This window comes from Oncorhynchus kisutch, linkage group LG18 (genome assembly GCF_002021735.2).
Source record: "Oncorhynchus kisutch isolate 150728-3 linkage group LG18, Okis_V2, whole genome shotgun sequence".
In the NCBI taxonomy this organism is placed as follows: domain Eukaryota; kingdom Metazoa; phylum Chordata; class Actinopteri; order Salmoniformes; family Salmonidae; genus Oncorhynchus; species Oncorhynchus kisutch.
Genome location: NC_034191.2, coordinates 43,895,938 through 43,912,465, shown reverse-complemented (window position 1 = coordinate 43,912,465; position 16,528 = coordinate 43,895,938). Strand labels below are relative to the sequence as shown.

The window sequence follows — 16,528 nt, the reverse complement described above, 5'->3', positions numbered from 1 at the left end:
ACATAACCCTGAACTGGGATCAGTTTGCATTCCTTAGGAGGACTCCTCAATCCTCTCTGGCATTAGTTTTCAGATCTTACAGTGTGGAGTATGGACTGGACGCTACTTATCCTTCTGGTTGTTCCGACCGTGGTCCATGGGAACCCGACAGTGACTGTCAGAACTGGGTCAGGACCACCAGTGGGGTCTAATCAACACCCAAACAGTGTTCCTCTGAGCGAGGACACACAGACAACTACAGAGGTGAGTGAGCTACAAACCCCTAGAATCCACTACTCAGAGGAGGCACATCAGCATAGGCCTACATAACATGCAGAATGAGTCTCCAGTTTGTTTTGCATGAAAATACTGCTTTGACTTAACCTTGTCCAGCTTCTTGTTGTGATACATATTAGATAGTATTTCACAACCAAGTTGTGCTTTCCTGTCTTCCAGATTATATCAAATTCAGGCAACAAAATTCTAACGTCAACCACACAACCATCTGCTAAATAAATGAAGGAACAATGACACCCTGGTGAAACTGTTATTAAAAATAAAATATTATTATTATAATTTTTTTTTTAATCAAATTTTTAAACAGCCCATTTATATTTTTTCAACTGGGCTATACATTTGGGTGAGTTTTCCCCTCCCTCGATGAAACCTTCACTCTTGAGCAGACATTTAGAAACAAAACATGTCAATTTGAAAAATAAATCAAAGGAGTTTTTTGAGCGAGAATTAAGATGACTTTCGGGTATTAAGACATGTATAAAAGCAACAGATACCATTAATAAGAAGGAGCTAGAAGCGTCTTATATGGTGAGCTACTGAGTGGCTAGGACAGGCAAGCCCCATACTATTGTGGAGGTCTTCATTCTTCTTGCTGCTGCGGATATGGCTGGGACAATGCTGGGGGAAAGGCCAAGAAAAACTATAAAGACAATGCCTTCATCAAACAACACTGTTTCATGACGCATCAGTGACATGGCAGGAGATGTTTTGAAACAATTACCACTTCGCCTAAAAGCCAGTGAATTCTATGCGTTACAGCTGGATGAGTCAACCGACGTGGTGGGCCTGGCACAGCTCCTGGTATATGTCGATTACGTTTATGGGGGTTCAATTAAGGAAGACATCCTCTTCTGGAAACCAGGAGATTATATTTTTTAAGTACTAGACAGCTTTGTGACATCAAATGGACTTTGGTGGTCAAGATGTGTTGGTATCTGTACTGATGGCGCAAAAGCCACAACAGGGAGACATAGTGGAGTGGTAACGTGCGTGCAAGCAGTTGCTCCCGACGCCAGTTGGGTACACTGCAGCATCCACCGAGGGGGTCTTGCTGCCAAAGGAATGCCTGACAGCTTGAAAGACGTTCTGGACACTACAGTGAAAACGGTTAACTTTTAAAGCATGGCCCCTGAACTCCTGTATTTTCTGCACTATGCAATGATATGGGCAGCGACAATGTAACGCTTTTACAACATACCGAAGTGCGCTGGTTATCAAGGGGCAAAGATTTGACACGTTTAAAAAAAAAAAAAAGAGCTATAAGCTTATAATTTTCTTTACTGACCGTAATTTTCATTTGTCTGACCGCTTGCATGTTGAGTTTCTCACAGGACTGGCCTATCTGGCTGATGTTTTTCTCACCTGAATGATCTGAATCTAGGATTACAGGGAATCTCCACAACTATATTCAATGTGGGGGACAAATTTGAGGCTATGATTATGAAATTAGAGGTCTTCTCTGTCTGCATTAACAAGGACAACACATGTCTTTCCATCATTTTTTTGTGTGCAAATGAACTCAAGCTTACGGACAATGTCAAATGTGATACAGCGAAGCACCGGAGTGTGTTGGGTGCGCAATTACGGAGATACTTTCCCCGAAACGGATGACACAAACAACTGGATTCGTTATGCCTTTCATGCCCTGCCTCTAGTCCACTTACCGATATCTGAGCAAGAGATCCTCATCAAAATTGCAACAAGCGGTTCCCTCTGGTTCTGTTAAAATGTAATTTAAATCAGAAGCCACTGCCAGATTTCTGGATTGGGCTGCGCTCAAGAGTATCCTGCCTTGGCAAATCGCGCTGTTAAGACACTGATGCCCTTTGCAACCACGTACCTATGTGAGAGTGGATTCTCGGCCCTCACTAGCATGAGAACTAAATACAGGCAGAGACTGTGTGTGGAAAATTATTTAAGATTGAGACTCTCTCCAATACAACCCAACATTGCAGAGTTATGTGCATCCTTTCAAGCACACCCTTCTCATTAACCTGTGAGTTATTCACAATTTTCAATGAACAAATAACGTTTTATTTAAGACAGCAGAATTATTGATTATTTGTGCCCTAGTCCTATAAGCGCACTTCCTCACTTCCCACGTGCCAGGTTGTGACAACTCCTCACACTCATTCTCAAGTTTAATACATGTATCGTATAGTGTGTGCGTGTGGCAGGCTTGCAATGATGGCAAAAAAACAAATTTGAGAGTACCCTGACCCTGGTGCTAGAGGGGGTAAGCAGCTGGAGGTTGAATGTTTGAAGGTGTACGGGACTTCAAAAACTTTGGGAACCACTGAATTAGATAAATCTTATTTAATCATCTTCATTATAACAACATGCTGTACATAGTACAAAACCAGTTAATATACATGCCCAAGTTGAAGTCCAAACTTTGAGCTCGCCTCAAGTCTTCATAATAACTGCTAGGCTGTGGGGACAAGGCTGTTTGCTGGAGAGCCGAGGCCAAATGAAAATAGATACTTTAGGACGAGAGTATGACGGAAAACGAGGGTGAATCAAGGAAATCACTTGGTCATCTGTCTGACCATTTGTAGCATTTTGAATGCACATACGATATAATACACCCACCTTGGTAAGGCAGGGCCCAGTATGTTTACAGCAGGTTGAGTGCTGTTTGTGTTTGTCGAGCATTCCATTGCAGTACTGCAATGTGTTTACAATTCAGTGATTGTGTGTGTGGGGGTGGTCCACGCTCAGTTCTTCCACTTCCCCTTCTTGGCAGGCAGCTGTCCTGTTGACTCCAGATATTTGTTGATAAGCTCCTCCTGAGTGCCAGGCAGACAGGGCTGGTATCTGCTGTACTCCATGGTGTACTCTCCTTTCCCCTGGACACAACACACACCCCCACATCAGTTCTCCAGAAAGGATCATAGTTAATTTCTTTGGACTAAAGTAAGTAGTCTAACAAAAACATTGGAAATACAAACTCAATATCATTGAAAATATATGGCTTTGTGTCCTTTATTTTTATGACGTCTTGACATCCGACTAGAGCAGCCAGTGCCTTACCTCTGTACAGGACCGGAGCTCTGTGGCGTAACCAAACATGTCATTCAGTGGAATCTGGGGAGAGGAAATGGAGATTAACCATCAAATACACAGTGACTGGACAGACGTTTAACCTATCCGGTCTTTCCAGAAATAAAAAGGCATAGGAAGTATGAGTAGGACAGAGCTGCACTCACATCAGCATACAAAGTAAAGTAGCCCTCCGCCCCATCCTGCCCACTGATGACGCCATGGCGACGGTTGACCCCGGCGATGACAGTCCCTTGGAACTCATCGGGCGCCACAATTTCTACTGACATGATTGGCTCCAGCACGGCAACGTTGGCCTTCTCCATGGCTACCGAGAGAGGAGACATTCAGTAGGTTTGTCAAAAAGCTGAGAAGCATGGAAAAAGTATAGAGGGAGAACAACAAGGGTGTATTCTGGTTGGTTGACACCCACCTTGTTTAAGAGCACCCTCCCCTGCACGGATGAAGGAGATCTCATTCGAGTCCACCATGTGATGCGCTCCGTCTTCCAATAGGAACTTGATACCTGAGATCTTGTGACCAGTCAGAGGGCCTTTCTCACAGGCCTCTCTGAATCCCTGCAGGACAGAATGATGAGTGAGGAGATGGAGAATGACTGACAGCGGTGGGCAAACTATGGCCTGCAGGCCTGTTCAAGCCGATCCACGGGAGGTTTGAGTTTTAAAAAAGTTAAAATTTAGAAAGGATAATGGACCGACATATTTTCAACTGTGTGCAATTTTTGTAGGCCACATTGATTTTGACAAACTAATATGTGCAGCCCTCAATTTCTAAATACCAATGTGGCCCTCGAGCCAAAAAGATTGCCCACCCTTGGGGAATGAGATAAGAGTTCTACTATAATTTCTACCTGAATAAAGCAACAGGATTTTAAAATATATCTATCTTTTTTTAAATGGGATTTTTTTTTAAAGGGCCTAGGTGATTTTCAGAATACAGCCAGACATGCTTACCTTCTCAACAGCCGGCACAAACTGTTTGGGGATGTTAGTTCCGACAGTCTGGTCTTCAAACTCCACTTTTGTGTAGTTCTCTTGGTCCAGAGGTTCCAGAACTCCTATCACTTTACCGTACTGCCCAGAACCACCAGACTGCTTCTTATGGGTGAAGTCAAACCTGCAGAGACAAGCATATAGTCAAAATCAGTCATTCATTCAGAGGATTTTCATTAAAGCATTGCTAGGTAAATAACTGCTATAGTTGCCCAAACAATCAATACTTACAAACAAAGTAGCTGTATGGTCATTTGCCATGCTTTTATGTTACAGTAGAGGGGGGAAATGTGTGGCCTGTCTCTTTAAAAAGGGGCAGTCCTAACTGAATTCCTGGCTTGGGAGGAAGCAGGAAGTTTCTACCCCTGCGTGTGGCTGCTCTTCCAGCGGTCTGAGTGTCTGCCAGCAACAGCCTCTCAACAGGCAGGGAGTCTCGGACTTTCCAGGCACAGGCAAGAACAGTTTCCTCCCTCTTCCTCCGACACTACCCTCCCCTTACTCACTATGTTTCTCTATATTCTCCCCCTTGGTCGTCTCCTTATCTAGAACTAGGGCAGGACCAGACTTCCTGCACCCACAGAGGTCAAAGTCCCATCAGAGCAGACACTGTCCCAACCCTCCTTGCTCTCTCTCATTCCTCCTGTTCGCTCTCATTCCCCTCTCTTCTCTCCGGTGTGGATTAGGTGAGGGAGGTGGTGGTGGAGGAAGTGATGATGACTGGCATGCTGAACCCAAGTCACTACCCTGCCCGCCGGGCAGCCACGGTCGTCCAACACTACCTGAACACCCGCTACGGCTCACCCTACAGGTGGATATTTCTCAGCAAAGTACACAGCGGCAGCGCAGAGGTAAGAGTGGAGATGGGAAGATCAGCATACCTTGGAGAGTGTGTGTGTGTGTGTGTCGGGGGGGGGAGTTAATATTATAAAGCTAGGAAGGATCCTTGAAGAGGATGGATATGGGAGGTCAGTGTGGATAAAGTCAGTTATCAACAGCCGGCACAAACGGCACATTAACAGACTTGGGTATATCATATTTATGTGCCTTAAGGTTTCCTATTGATTATACGGCTTATTTTGACGACTGTTTTAATTAAGTGGTTTACCTCTCTCTCTCAGGATGTGGCAGAGATGAGGAAGTATCAACTGGAGCTTACCATGCAGGAAATTATCAGTAACGTAAGATCCGACACACATTCTCTGAGTGACTCACTATTGCACAGACAACAGCAGTCTGAATAAATACATGGCTACACTGCCACGGTGATAAATACACCTGTGTTAGACAACCTATATTCCCCTCTCCTGAATCTTCCCCTCTTCTCCTAAAATACTGCAACATCATTCCTTTCCCAAACACTCCATTTTCTCCTCCCCACCTCAACCCGGCTTTTATCTCCCTCACCAACTTCAAACATCAGCTATCTGAGCAGCTAACCGATCGCTGCAGCTGTACATAGTCTATTGGTAAATAGCCCACCCTTTTAACCTACCTCATCCCCATACTGTTTTTATTTATTTACTTTTCTGCTCTTCTGCACACCAATATCTCTACCTGTACATGACCATCTGATCTTTTATCACTCCAGTGTTAATCTGCAACATTGTAATTATTTGCCTACCTCCTCATGCCTTTTGCACACATTGTATATAGACCCCCCCTTCGTTTTCTACTGTGTTATTGACTTGTTAATTGTTTACTCCATGTGTAACTCTTTGTTGTATGCTCACACTGCTATGCTTTATCTTGGCCAGGTCGCAGTTGCAAATGAGAACTTGTTCTCAACTAGCCTACCTGGTTAAATAAAGGTGAAATAAAAATAAATTAAAAAAAACCCTCACCCTTTCCTCTCCCTATAAAAGGTTTCGGGGCAGTGCTCTGCAGAGCTCCTCTTTCCAGGAGGAGAGGGGCAGAGTGCTCCCCAGGTCCAGGCCTCCTGTGAGGGACTGCTTCAAAGCAACACCACGGCTCAGGAAGAGGCCTTCTACCAGCAACACAGAGCCAGCAATAACATGGTGTCAGGAAACGATATACCAGGTAGATATAGAGACACAAATACACACAACTTCGTCAGCCTTAGCATAATGTCCAAACATGACAGCCACTCAAATGACCATTTTTGTTCAGACTGTGGTCCATTTGTGGTCTTTCTGACCGTTATGTGTTTGTGGTCTCTTTGACAGACAGCTACGGTCACATGGAGCCCAACATGAAGCCCTTCTGGCACCTTGGGGGTGTGGCCTCCAGTTTCATCATGCTGAGGGAGTCCAATGAGAGCACGCTTTACAACATGGCCCAGGTGGCCAACTTCACACAGCTGGTGAGCAGCTAAGAGAGAGGTCGAGTTCCCGCCCGACTAGATACGCAGGCATTGCATCAACCAATGGTTACGTGCCACGCCATCGACTGTGCAGTTGGCATCAGATTGCTATACCATGTGGTTAGCTGATATGTTAAATACCTATCCAGGCCTGGTATGCGTCTGCAATGTAGTCGGACAGTAACTCGACTACTACCTCAGTGTAACCATGGAGACATCTGCCCAATTCAAAATTGACCCATAACTCCCGACCCACACACTTTCTGTCCATCCTTCTGACACTTGGTTCTGTCCGTCCCTTAACAGGAGACCGAGAAGGACCAGCTGAGGGTTAACTACCATGTCCTGCTGCATGAAATGATTTCCCAGGTAACTAAAACATTCTGCAACCCGTCTTAACAGAACATCGGACGTCATGTTTATTATTATATAGGAACATTCTTGCGTGTGTGCAGGAGATCATCCACTGGAAGCTGCTAGTCACCTGGTCCCCAGAACAGGGAGTTCAAGTCCTGCAGACTGAGCTGCAGCCAAAGTGCCACAACTGCGAGGCTCCTCCAAACACCACCAACTGAGATACACGGCAAAAATACTCCTCAGCCTTACTCAAAGTGCTGCAAAGAAAAGTATAGCACATCTTTTCTTAGGACTTGAAACAAAGGGTAAAAAGCCACTTTCTACCTGCTTTGAAAAGCTGAGCTTTACACATCACACTCGTCTTAGCTTTAGTAATAAGGTTTCCCTTTGCCACTACTGCGTCAGAGGAGAGGATAGGGCACACGCCAATGGCCTTACTGCAGCTATGCGAATGCACTGCTTTTACGGCGTCGGCTTGTAAGACGCTTGGTAATTTATAACACGTTTGTAAAAGCGTTTTCTGTTAATATACTCTATTGATGAAGTAAAGGGGTCTAATAAATCCAGGGTCGGCCCCCCGGCGCCCCTGATTGGCTACTACACCGCCCTCCGGCGCCCCTGATTGGCTACTACACCGCCCTCCGACACCCCGGCCATCAGTTCATAGCGTTGACGCAGTTCTCACCCCCACTCCATTCCCGCTTCTCCCGAAATTCACTCCCATTATCCTTGGTAGCTATGGTGATGTGTGTGTTTATATGGGATTATCCAATTGTGAAACATTAATAAAAAATTATCTGCCAAATAAATGATTGTATTTTTTAAAGTTTGTGTGTGACGAAGACGATCAGTGATTAATTAAGGCAGTAGCCTAAACTAGTCTGTTAATGTTAGCTAGCTACTACTAGTGGATATCATTTTAGCGAAAAGTAATCTATAGAGATTTGAAACAATTTGCTACCATGTCTAAAAGAAACTATCAGGAAGCAAATATATATATATATATATATATATATTTTTTTAAGTGGCACTAAACCAAAGAAATTCGCTGGTGAAATGTATCAGTGTGGAGAATGACAAGCACACGAGGACAGGCCATTCATTCGCCGAGAACAACGAGCCCCCGTTCGCTGATTCTAGCAGGGAAGAGGGCAAACCGGAGGAGTCCGAGCCATGCACTTCCACCGACGATGACAGCTCTCTGGCTGGACAAGAACAGGTGGTCACACCTCCAAACAATGCCGGCGAAGACCCTACTATCTTGGACCCAGATTCGTCGCTCCCTGTCCCCGACGACAGTGGTGGTGCTGCTGCTAAATCCAACTCCTAGGCAAAAAACATAAAAGATCCCGCTGAGAGGCCAAAATATATGAATGGATCTTTATACGGGATATGTTAGTGCAGGCTGGGCCACATCAGGATAAGGAGGGGAATTTCCCAAGAGACGAGGAGCAACGAAAGTTATCGGTGGCCCACTACAAGGATAGCGAACGGGGAGAGACCAAGGCTTGTCTATTCCAAGCAAAACGATGCAGCCTTCTGTTTTTGATGCTAACTTTTTTCACAAGAGTGCAAATCTGCTCTAGTCAGGGAAGGAACCGGGGACTGGAAGAATCAGTGCCACCTTCTCAGCTCGCATGAGAAGTCACATGACCACCTAGATAGTTTCCAGAGGTGGAAGGAGCTGGAGATCAGGCTTGTGTTCAAGCAAACTCAGACGATTTGATATCAGGACCATGGACAGCTACCGAGAAAGAACGTCGCTGACTGCAATGCAGCACCACAGCAAAAGGAAAGAGGCCACTATAGGTGGAGACTAAATAAATAAATGCTGATGTTGGACAATCAAATTGGATATGTAAATAAACTAAATTCGTTAAGGCTGGGTCATTGACATAAAGCTTATTTTACACTGCTCCAGCGAAACGCGGCCCACCATGCATTTATGAAAGCACTTGTTTCCAAAGCTCAAAGGATCTCTGTTTTACAGTTCTACAGGAATATTAAAATACATGTTAAGTATGTTCTATAAAAGTGTTATTTTAATTGTAACAATTATGGGGTCGTGCCATGTGTGATAACAGGTGAGATATTATTCATAAGAAACTTGTTTTCCTACTATAGGTAGTAGGTTGCATAGTGATAGCGACAATGTAACTCTCCGATGCGGGGGTTAAAGTAAAATTCCCTTCTGCCTGGTAAAGGACCTCCTATATGTGCACGCGGCCACCAAACATTTTTATGGGCAAAAACATAGAATTACATAGGCAATTTGAGCTTATTTCTTCATCTTCCAAAAAATAAGTGGTATGCCTAACTGTTTGACAAACACATTTATCCTATCCATAGATGTTGGCCAAATACTCCAATACTGTCGCATGCACTGATTAAATACCTCCGTGTCTGGGAAGGGCTTGGTGTGTTTGACTAAAACCAGGGCTCAAATTGACTGAGGGTATCACATACCCTTTGTTAAAGAAAAGGGCCAAAGGATATCTATCGTTTGCTTTATATTTTGAAATAAATACATAAAACGTATCCAGATTATATCAAGCGTTCTATAACAATGCTTAACTCTGTGATACATTGTTATTATTATTATTTTTTTAAATTTAACCTTTATTTCACTAGTTAAGTCAATTAATAACACATTTTTATTTACAATGACGGCCTACCGGGGAACAGTTAACTGCATTGTTCAGGGGCAGAACGACATATTTTCTTTTACCTTGTCAGCTCGGGGATTCGATCCAGCAACCTTTGTTACTGGCCCAACGCCCTAACCACTAGGCTACCTATGGGGATATATTGATTCTTCTCTATGACAATCTGAAGCTAAACTGCAGGCTATAATATTCAAGGAGATAAAAAAAAGAATTGATTTAACTATTCTGTCCCTATTAATTGAGCCTTTCTTTTTCTGAAAAGAGTAGATGTTTGTTTAAACCCAGTCAGCTTTTAGGGAAGCACTTCTATTGTTGGGTTATACAACGGACGAGTCGCAAGCAGTTGAAGTTTACAGTTTTCTGCGTCAGTAGAGCCTCTGTCTGGGTAACTTTTGAAAGTGCCATGCTCAGATTCATAAGGATGTCTAAGATGTAATTATGTGTCTCACCTAGGGCGGCAGAACGTGCAGGGCATTGGCGATTTTGTCAATGTAATCAGATTGAAAATATTAGGCTATGTTATTGAACTGTTTATATAGCCTACTAACCAGATGTGTTACATTGTTTAAGTTGTAGCATAGGCCTATTAATTGGGATGCTATTATGTTATGTGCCTCCGACTTTTAGCTGAGAAAAGAATTGGCCCAATACCAAACATATTGGGGGTGGGGCAGATTTTTGTCTTAGCGGCAGAACGTCCAGGACCGGCCCTGAATGAAGCCATCACTGTAAACAATTGAATCCTTCTGAGAGTGGTTCATTTTGACATCGTTGGCATTTGTGTGTCTGTTAGGAGTGGAACTTACGGTACCGCACTGGTCACGCTCTCCCTGAAGGATACCTTTGGTTTTCCCATCGCACAGGGGCAGTTATACTCCCTCTCCATCCTCTACAGAAAGACAGCGAGAAAGTAAAAGGTCAGCTTGATTTACTGCACTGAAATACCATTAAAGATTCTAGATGTTTGGAAGTCTAATACATTCAAGACAACTTAAGCCACTGTAAAAACAGGATGAAACAAAAACACTGCGGACAGAAGGATCTTCAGATCTCCGGAGAGCTGAGCCCTAGACTTGTACCTGTGAGTAGATCTCCAGGTGCAGCTCTCCCATGCCAGAGATGATAGTCTCCTTGCTTTCTGTGTCAAAGTGGACCCTGAACGTGGGGTCTTCTCTGGAGAAGCGGTTGATGCCTTTAGAGAACTTATCCATGTCATTCTGATCCACAGGAAGAGAGTTTATTATAGAGAGACGCTAATTACTGATAATACATGCTCATATACTCTACTGAAATAGTATCGAGCCTTAGTATGGTCATTTAGACTCCTCATACTACATCGAATATGAGAAGGGCCCACCTTGTTGGACGGCTTCATAGACATGGAGATGACAGCCTCTGGAATGTGGATGGACTCCTGTGGGAGAAACACATGTTGAATGATGCCCAAGGTCATTACATTATAACAGATCGCGTCTTTAAATACATGTTAGTGAGTGCTGAATGGTTGTTTATCTAGTCTGGACAATGGCCATAGGGATGTACCATGGAGAGGTTGGCGCTGGTCCGGGAGGTGAAGGTGTCTCCGCTGGCACAATCGATCCCAAAAAGGGCACAGATGTCCCCTGCATACACCTCCTCCACATCCTGACCAAACAGTTTGACGACACCAAATTAAGATTGTTTCAATTATAAAAAGGTATAGATAAAGTTGCTTGTAAATCGTGAGATGTTATCACTAGGATAAGTCAGGTAGGGGGATCTGGGTAATTGGATCTGGGTGGTAGAAACAAACTAAAAAACAAATACGGAACATTACCGTTCTAACCAATCACAGTGCTGTGCCTTTCATAGCACTGAATCCGTTGGTCTACTCTATTTACATTCACTTCCTGGTTCTCACCTCCATCTGGTCAGCATGGAGACGCACTAGCCTCTGCACACGGACCTTCTTGCCAGTGCGTGTATTGATGATATACTCGGTCTTCTTCAGACAGCCCTGGTACACACGCACGTACGTCAGCTGACCAAACCGACCCGCCTAGAACAGTAAGGGGAAGAGAGGAGAGAAAGGCCACAATCCCCATATACGGTTTATCACACAAATAAAGTGTATACAGTAAATGTGCCAGATTACTTGCTGAAGATGGTTTGCCACACAGTGTTTGAGCGCTGTGATGTGTTCACCTCCAATTTGAAGGCCAGGCCAACGAAGGGCTGCGAGGCGTCTCTGGTGGGATCCATCAGGATCTTAGTACTGTCACTGGACTCCCTGACACAGGGGAAACAGCACAAGGACAGTGGTGAAATCTTCCATTGACATCAATAGATCAATGGCACAAAACGTCAAGTTACGCATGCAGTGTTCAAGTTTGTCCCCGAGCCCATACTCTGACCAGATTTTGGCATATCAATTCATCATTCAAAGACGGTCGTGTCATATTGAATCGTGCCACTGTCTAGGCACAGAGTTCATACTCACTCATCGTTGAAGAGGGCGTAGTTGTTGACCTCTGTGGGGTTGGGCAGATAATCCAGCACTGCGTTCAATAGAGGCTGGACCCCCTTGTTCTTCAGGGCAGTTCCCACCAGCACGGGGCTGAAGAGCCGCTGCACTGTGGCCCTGCGTATGGCTGTCTGTGGTAGGAGAGACGGGAGAGGTCAGGGCCCAAGAGGCAGAGTTCACAGGTCATAGCAGAAAAACATGACTGATGCGGAAGATCAAATTACATAATTTATTGCCATGTCCCAAGACATAATGAACAGAGACACACACACACACACACAAACCTTGAGTTCTGGCACGGTGGGGATCCTCTCCTCCAGGAACATCTCGCCCAGGGTCTCGTCAGCGTTAGCCACACACTCAACCAGCTCCTGTCTCCTGTCTGCAGCCTCCACACGGAACTCCGCCGGGATCTCATCTAACCGAATATTCTGTCTGCAGGAACCACAGAGGACAGGAGGATTCGTCTTTTTTTCGTACATTTTCTCTTCTTCCAGTTAAGAGGGTTATGCTAGCTATGGAAATGTTTCAGGCCTGAGATGTAAGTCATCTCTAAATGCCTGCCGTTATCACACATTCTCCATTCTCTTACCCGAATGGGCCCTCGAAGTACATGCTGCGCTCTTCTATGAGATCTATGATGCCCTTCATGTTCCCCTCCAGACCGATGGGGATGTTCACAAAGGCTGCATTCTGGCTCAGCTTGGTCCTGACAGAGGGAACACAGTCGGACTCAGAACAGAGCTTATGGAAAACCAGATTAGTCGATCCGTCTACTCCACAGTATCCGTATATCTGCTGACCTCATGGCCTGCAGGGCGCGGCTGGGGTTGGCTCCCATGCGGTCCAGCTTGTTGATGAAGGTGAGGAAGGGAACATTGTAGCGTTTCATCTGTCTGTTCACGGTCAGGGTCTGGCACTGGACCCCTCCAACTGCACATAGGACCAGGATCGCCCCGTCCAAAACACGCAGGGCTCGCTCCACCTCGATGGTGAAGTCCACATGGCCTAGACAGGACAGAGAGGAGGAAACTGGGGTTAAAGTCAAAAGCAAAAATACATCCTAAGTTCAACTGCTGTTGGCTACACTAGCATCGATATGTGACCTATGGTATATCCGTCAAAAAAGAAAGAACCTGGTCACAAGATCTGTGTTGCCACTAATGGAAATCTTTCTGCCAGGTACAACCATACCTGGGGTGTCGATGATGTTGATGTTGTAATCCTTATAGACGGTGTATGTGGCAGCTGACTGGATGGTGATGCCTCTCTGCCTCTCCAGCTCCATTGAGTCCATGGTGGCCCCGACTCCATCCTTTCCCTTTACCTATAGAGTTAGAGGGAACCACAGTATGTACTAATAGTATTAGTCTGTCTCCCTCTAAAACACGCAGGGAGGCGGGCGCAAACACACACTTCAACTAGCTACTGCAATAAATCAGAGCAAGATTATGATCATGATTAACTCACCTCATGGATCTCTGCTATCCTGCCCGTGTAGAAGAGGACGCGCTCCGTGAGTGTGGTCTTCCCGGAGTCGATGTGCGCCGAGATTCCGATGTTGCGGATTCTTTCATTGGGGACGATATCAGAGGAGCACGACCGACAACTGTTCATCAACACCTATAAAATGAAGAAAAAAATGGACATCTTTCAGAATAGTTTCTATATTATTAGCTAACGTTATACAACGCGAGACAGGACATCCAGTTGTTAGATAGCTAACCTAGCGTGTCCATTCCCATCCCTTCTCACCTGTCCTATTCTCAACGGCTTGGGGTATTTTCTTACCTTTTTTAATGTTAGTGTTCCCGGTTTCCTTAAATGTGTCTGACCTAAGATTAGTCCTGCTTTTAGAAGTCGCATTTTGGTGGTAGACAGGACGGGTTTAGCTCCGTTTACACAACCCCCACTGGATGTCAGTCAACCCGTGAAAGTCACGGTACGGCACGCCGGTTCGTTGTGAAACATTACTTCCTGGACTACGGCATGTCTGAGGAGTCAAACTTGGGGGGGATCGACAAATCCACTTTGCCAAATGTAATAGTGACTCACATTGGCAAGGCGGACAACCGTGTGCTAGTTCACTCAATCCAAACGTAGCCCCAGGCAAAGCCATCTAAACTGAACAAAAATATGAATGCAACATGTAAAGTGTTGGTCCCATGTTTCATAATCTGAAATAAAAGATTCCAGACATTTTCCATACACACAAAAAGCGTATGTCTCTCAAATTCTGCGCACAAATTTGTTTACATCCCTGTCAGTGAGCATTTCTCCATTGCCAAGATAATCTGTCCACCAGACAGGTGTGGCATGTCAAGAAGCTGATTAAAAAGCATGATCACTACGCAGGTGTACCTTGTAATGGGGATAATAAAATGCCACTCTAAAATGTGCAGTTTTGTCACATAACACAATGCCACAGATGTCTCAAGAGAACGTGCAATTGGCATGCTGACTCCAGGAATGTCCACCAGAGCTGTTGCCAGATAATTTTATGTTAATTTCTCTACCATCATCGTTTTAGAGAATTTGGCAGTATGTCTAACCGGCCTTACAACCGCCATGTGTAACCTGCCCAGGACCTCCACATCCGGCTTCTTCTCCTGCGGCATCGTCTGAGGGGGTACTGAGGAGTATTTCTGTCTGTAATAAAGCCCTTTTGTGGGGGAAAACTAATTCTGATTAGCTGGGCCCTGGTACCCCAGTGGGTGGGCATAGATTCCAAGTGGGTAGGCCTATGCTCTCCCAGGCCCACCCATGGCTGCACCTCTGCCCAGTCATGTGAAATCCATAGATTAGAGCCTAATGAATTTATTTATATTGACTAAATTCCTTATACGAACTGTAACTCAGTAAAATCTTTGAAATTGTTGAATGTTGCATTCATATTTTTGATCAGTATAAATCATGTTATGTGCTCCTAACTTTTTAAAGTGGAGAGCAACAGTGCTACCAATTTTACAAAGTTTATTTCGAGCCCTGGATGAAATACAGTACTCCAGCCTACCCAGGAAAACATGTATGCTTCTGCTTTTAGAAGATTATTCCGTGAGCTGTTGCAGTGTTCAGTTTATAACGTATAATGTCGTGAATATTACTCACTATAATATGTATTTGGTTGAACTGAATCACACAGGGCATATCGTTGGCTATTGTTTGGCTATGACTTGGGCAGAGTTTATTATGAGAGTGGCCTTGGCTTTATCCGTTGAGGGTGTGTCTTTCTTTCCATGTCATAAAATGTGTGGTGTGCAGTGAGCAACTTAAACGGAAGGACTCGAGCCTTGGGGACCGGAAGGAAGATGGATCCAGCATGGCCGGACAGAATGGAGATGCTCACTAGATACAACTAGAGGACGAGAAGGATGACTGTTTCTGGAGTGGAGGAATATTGAATATGATGGAAGACTGTGATTTGAAAAAATTGAACAAAAGGGGGCTAAAATTGTAAATGAGCATAGGTTTTTGGTTGGAGTACGATTCACTAGCAATAATGCTTTTTTTTGGGAGATCCATTTTGAAGTATCAAGGATGGTAAAAGATGCATTAGGAAAGGTGGAGTTGGTCAGAGAGACCAGAAGTGGTTTTGTTTAAACTTCTTCTGTGCCCGAAAGAGCAGAAGGAAAAGGCATTAAGGCTCTATAAAGTATCGACAAATGAAGTGGAGAGTCTGGATTTTTGGAGCAGAGCATCGTTAAAAGGTGTAATCTCTCATGTCGCATTGGATTTTGAGGCCTTGTGGTTTACGGAGGAACATATCAGGAGTAGTTGGAGCACGCTGTCTGAACCGTGCAGTGGATTGAAAAATATGGGAAAGCCTGTTGGTATTATTGATGTTTGACGAAGAGTATCTCCCTTCACATGTGAAGCGGGGATATGTGAGATATGCAGTGTGTGCTTTCATGTCCAAGCCGTGTTTTGCCGAAATTGCAAAAGGTATGGCCACGTATCAAGTGTGTGTCGAAGGAATGAAGAATCTGAGGATGTACGGCGTTGCAATTGTGCTGGAAATCACATTCCCAATTCCCCGGAGTGCCCGGTTAAGGGTAAAGGAGTTTGAACTGGCAAGAGTCAGGGCTGTACAGCAGGTCTCCTACAAGGAGGTACACAAAATAGGAGCTAGTGGAACTGAAGATATGGCAGTGACTGAAGAAGTACATTGAATTCTGCTTTTGTTTCTTTGTTAGTTATTTGGGAACAATATTAGTATAATTTTTTTTAAAATCTCGTATACTACCCTGTACAGTGGGTGACAGCGTGCACCTCTAACATATGTTTGCGGACCGCCATAATACCATAGAAGAAGAAGAAGAGCAACTTAAACACTCCATGTTCAGTGAGCAAG

General features: G+C 44.6%; 2 protein-coding genes across 3 annotated transcripts; one reads left to right on the top strand and one right to left on the bottom strand.

Annotated features, from left to right (window-relative positions):
- lxn (latexin) lies at window positions 1-7,817 on the top strand. Of its 2 annotated transcripts, none has more exons than XM_020507634.2 (7): window positions 1-243; window positions 5,015-5,179; window positions 5,450-5,509; window positions 6,194-6,368; window positions 6,515-6,651; window positions 6,958-7,020; window positions 7,107-7,817. In XM_020507634.2, exons 1-7 carry the CDS (start codon window positions 91-93, stop codon window positions 7,224-7,226), a joined length of 873 nt encoding a protein of 290 aa, XP_020363223.1. In that variant the 5' UTR covers window positions 1-90; the 3' UTR covers window positions 7,227-7,817. The 2 variants fall into 2 exon arrangements, with proteins under 2 accessions (XP_020363223.1, XP_020363224.1); XM_020507635.2 differs by lacking the exon at window positions 1-243 and adding an exon at window positions 4,658-4,783.
- Window positions 2,574-14,477, bottom strand: gfm1 (G elongation factor, mitochondrial 1). The gene is made up of 18 exons (XM_020507633.2): window positions 13,969-14,477; window positions 13,648-13,800; window positions 13,372-13,504; window positions 12,981-13,185; window positions 12,770-12,886; window positions 12,462-12,612; window positions 12,154-12,308; window positions 11,859-11,943; window positions 11,575-11,712; window positions 11,217-11,318; window positions 11,032-11,088; window positions 10,754-10,891; window positions 10,481-10,563; window positions 4,293-4,455; window positions 3,752-3,896; window positions 3,486-3,646; window positions 3,310-3,363; window positions 2,574-3,125 (listed from the first exon to the last, which is right to left on the bottom strand). Exons 1-18 carry the CDS (start codon window positions 14,041-14,043, stop codon window positions 2,994-2,996), a joined length of 2,247 nt encoding a protein of 748 aa, XP_020363222.1. The 5' UTR covers window positions 14,044-14,477; the 3' UTR covers window positions 2,574-2,993.
- Between the last annotated feature and the right edge of the window lie 2,051 nt (window positions 14,478-16,528).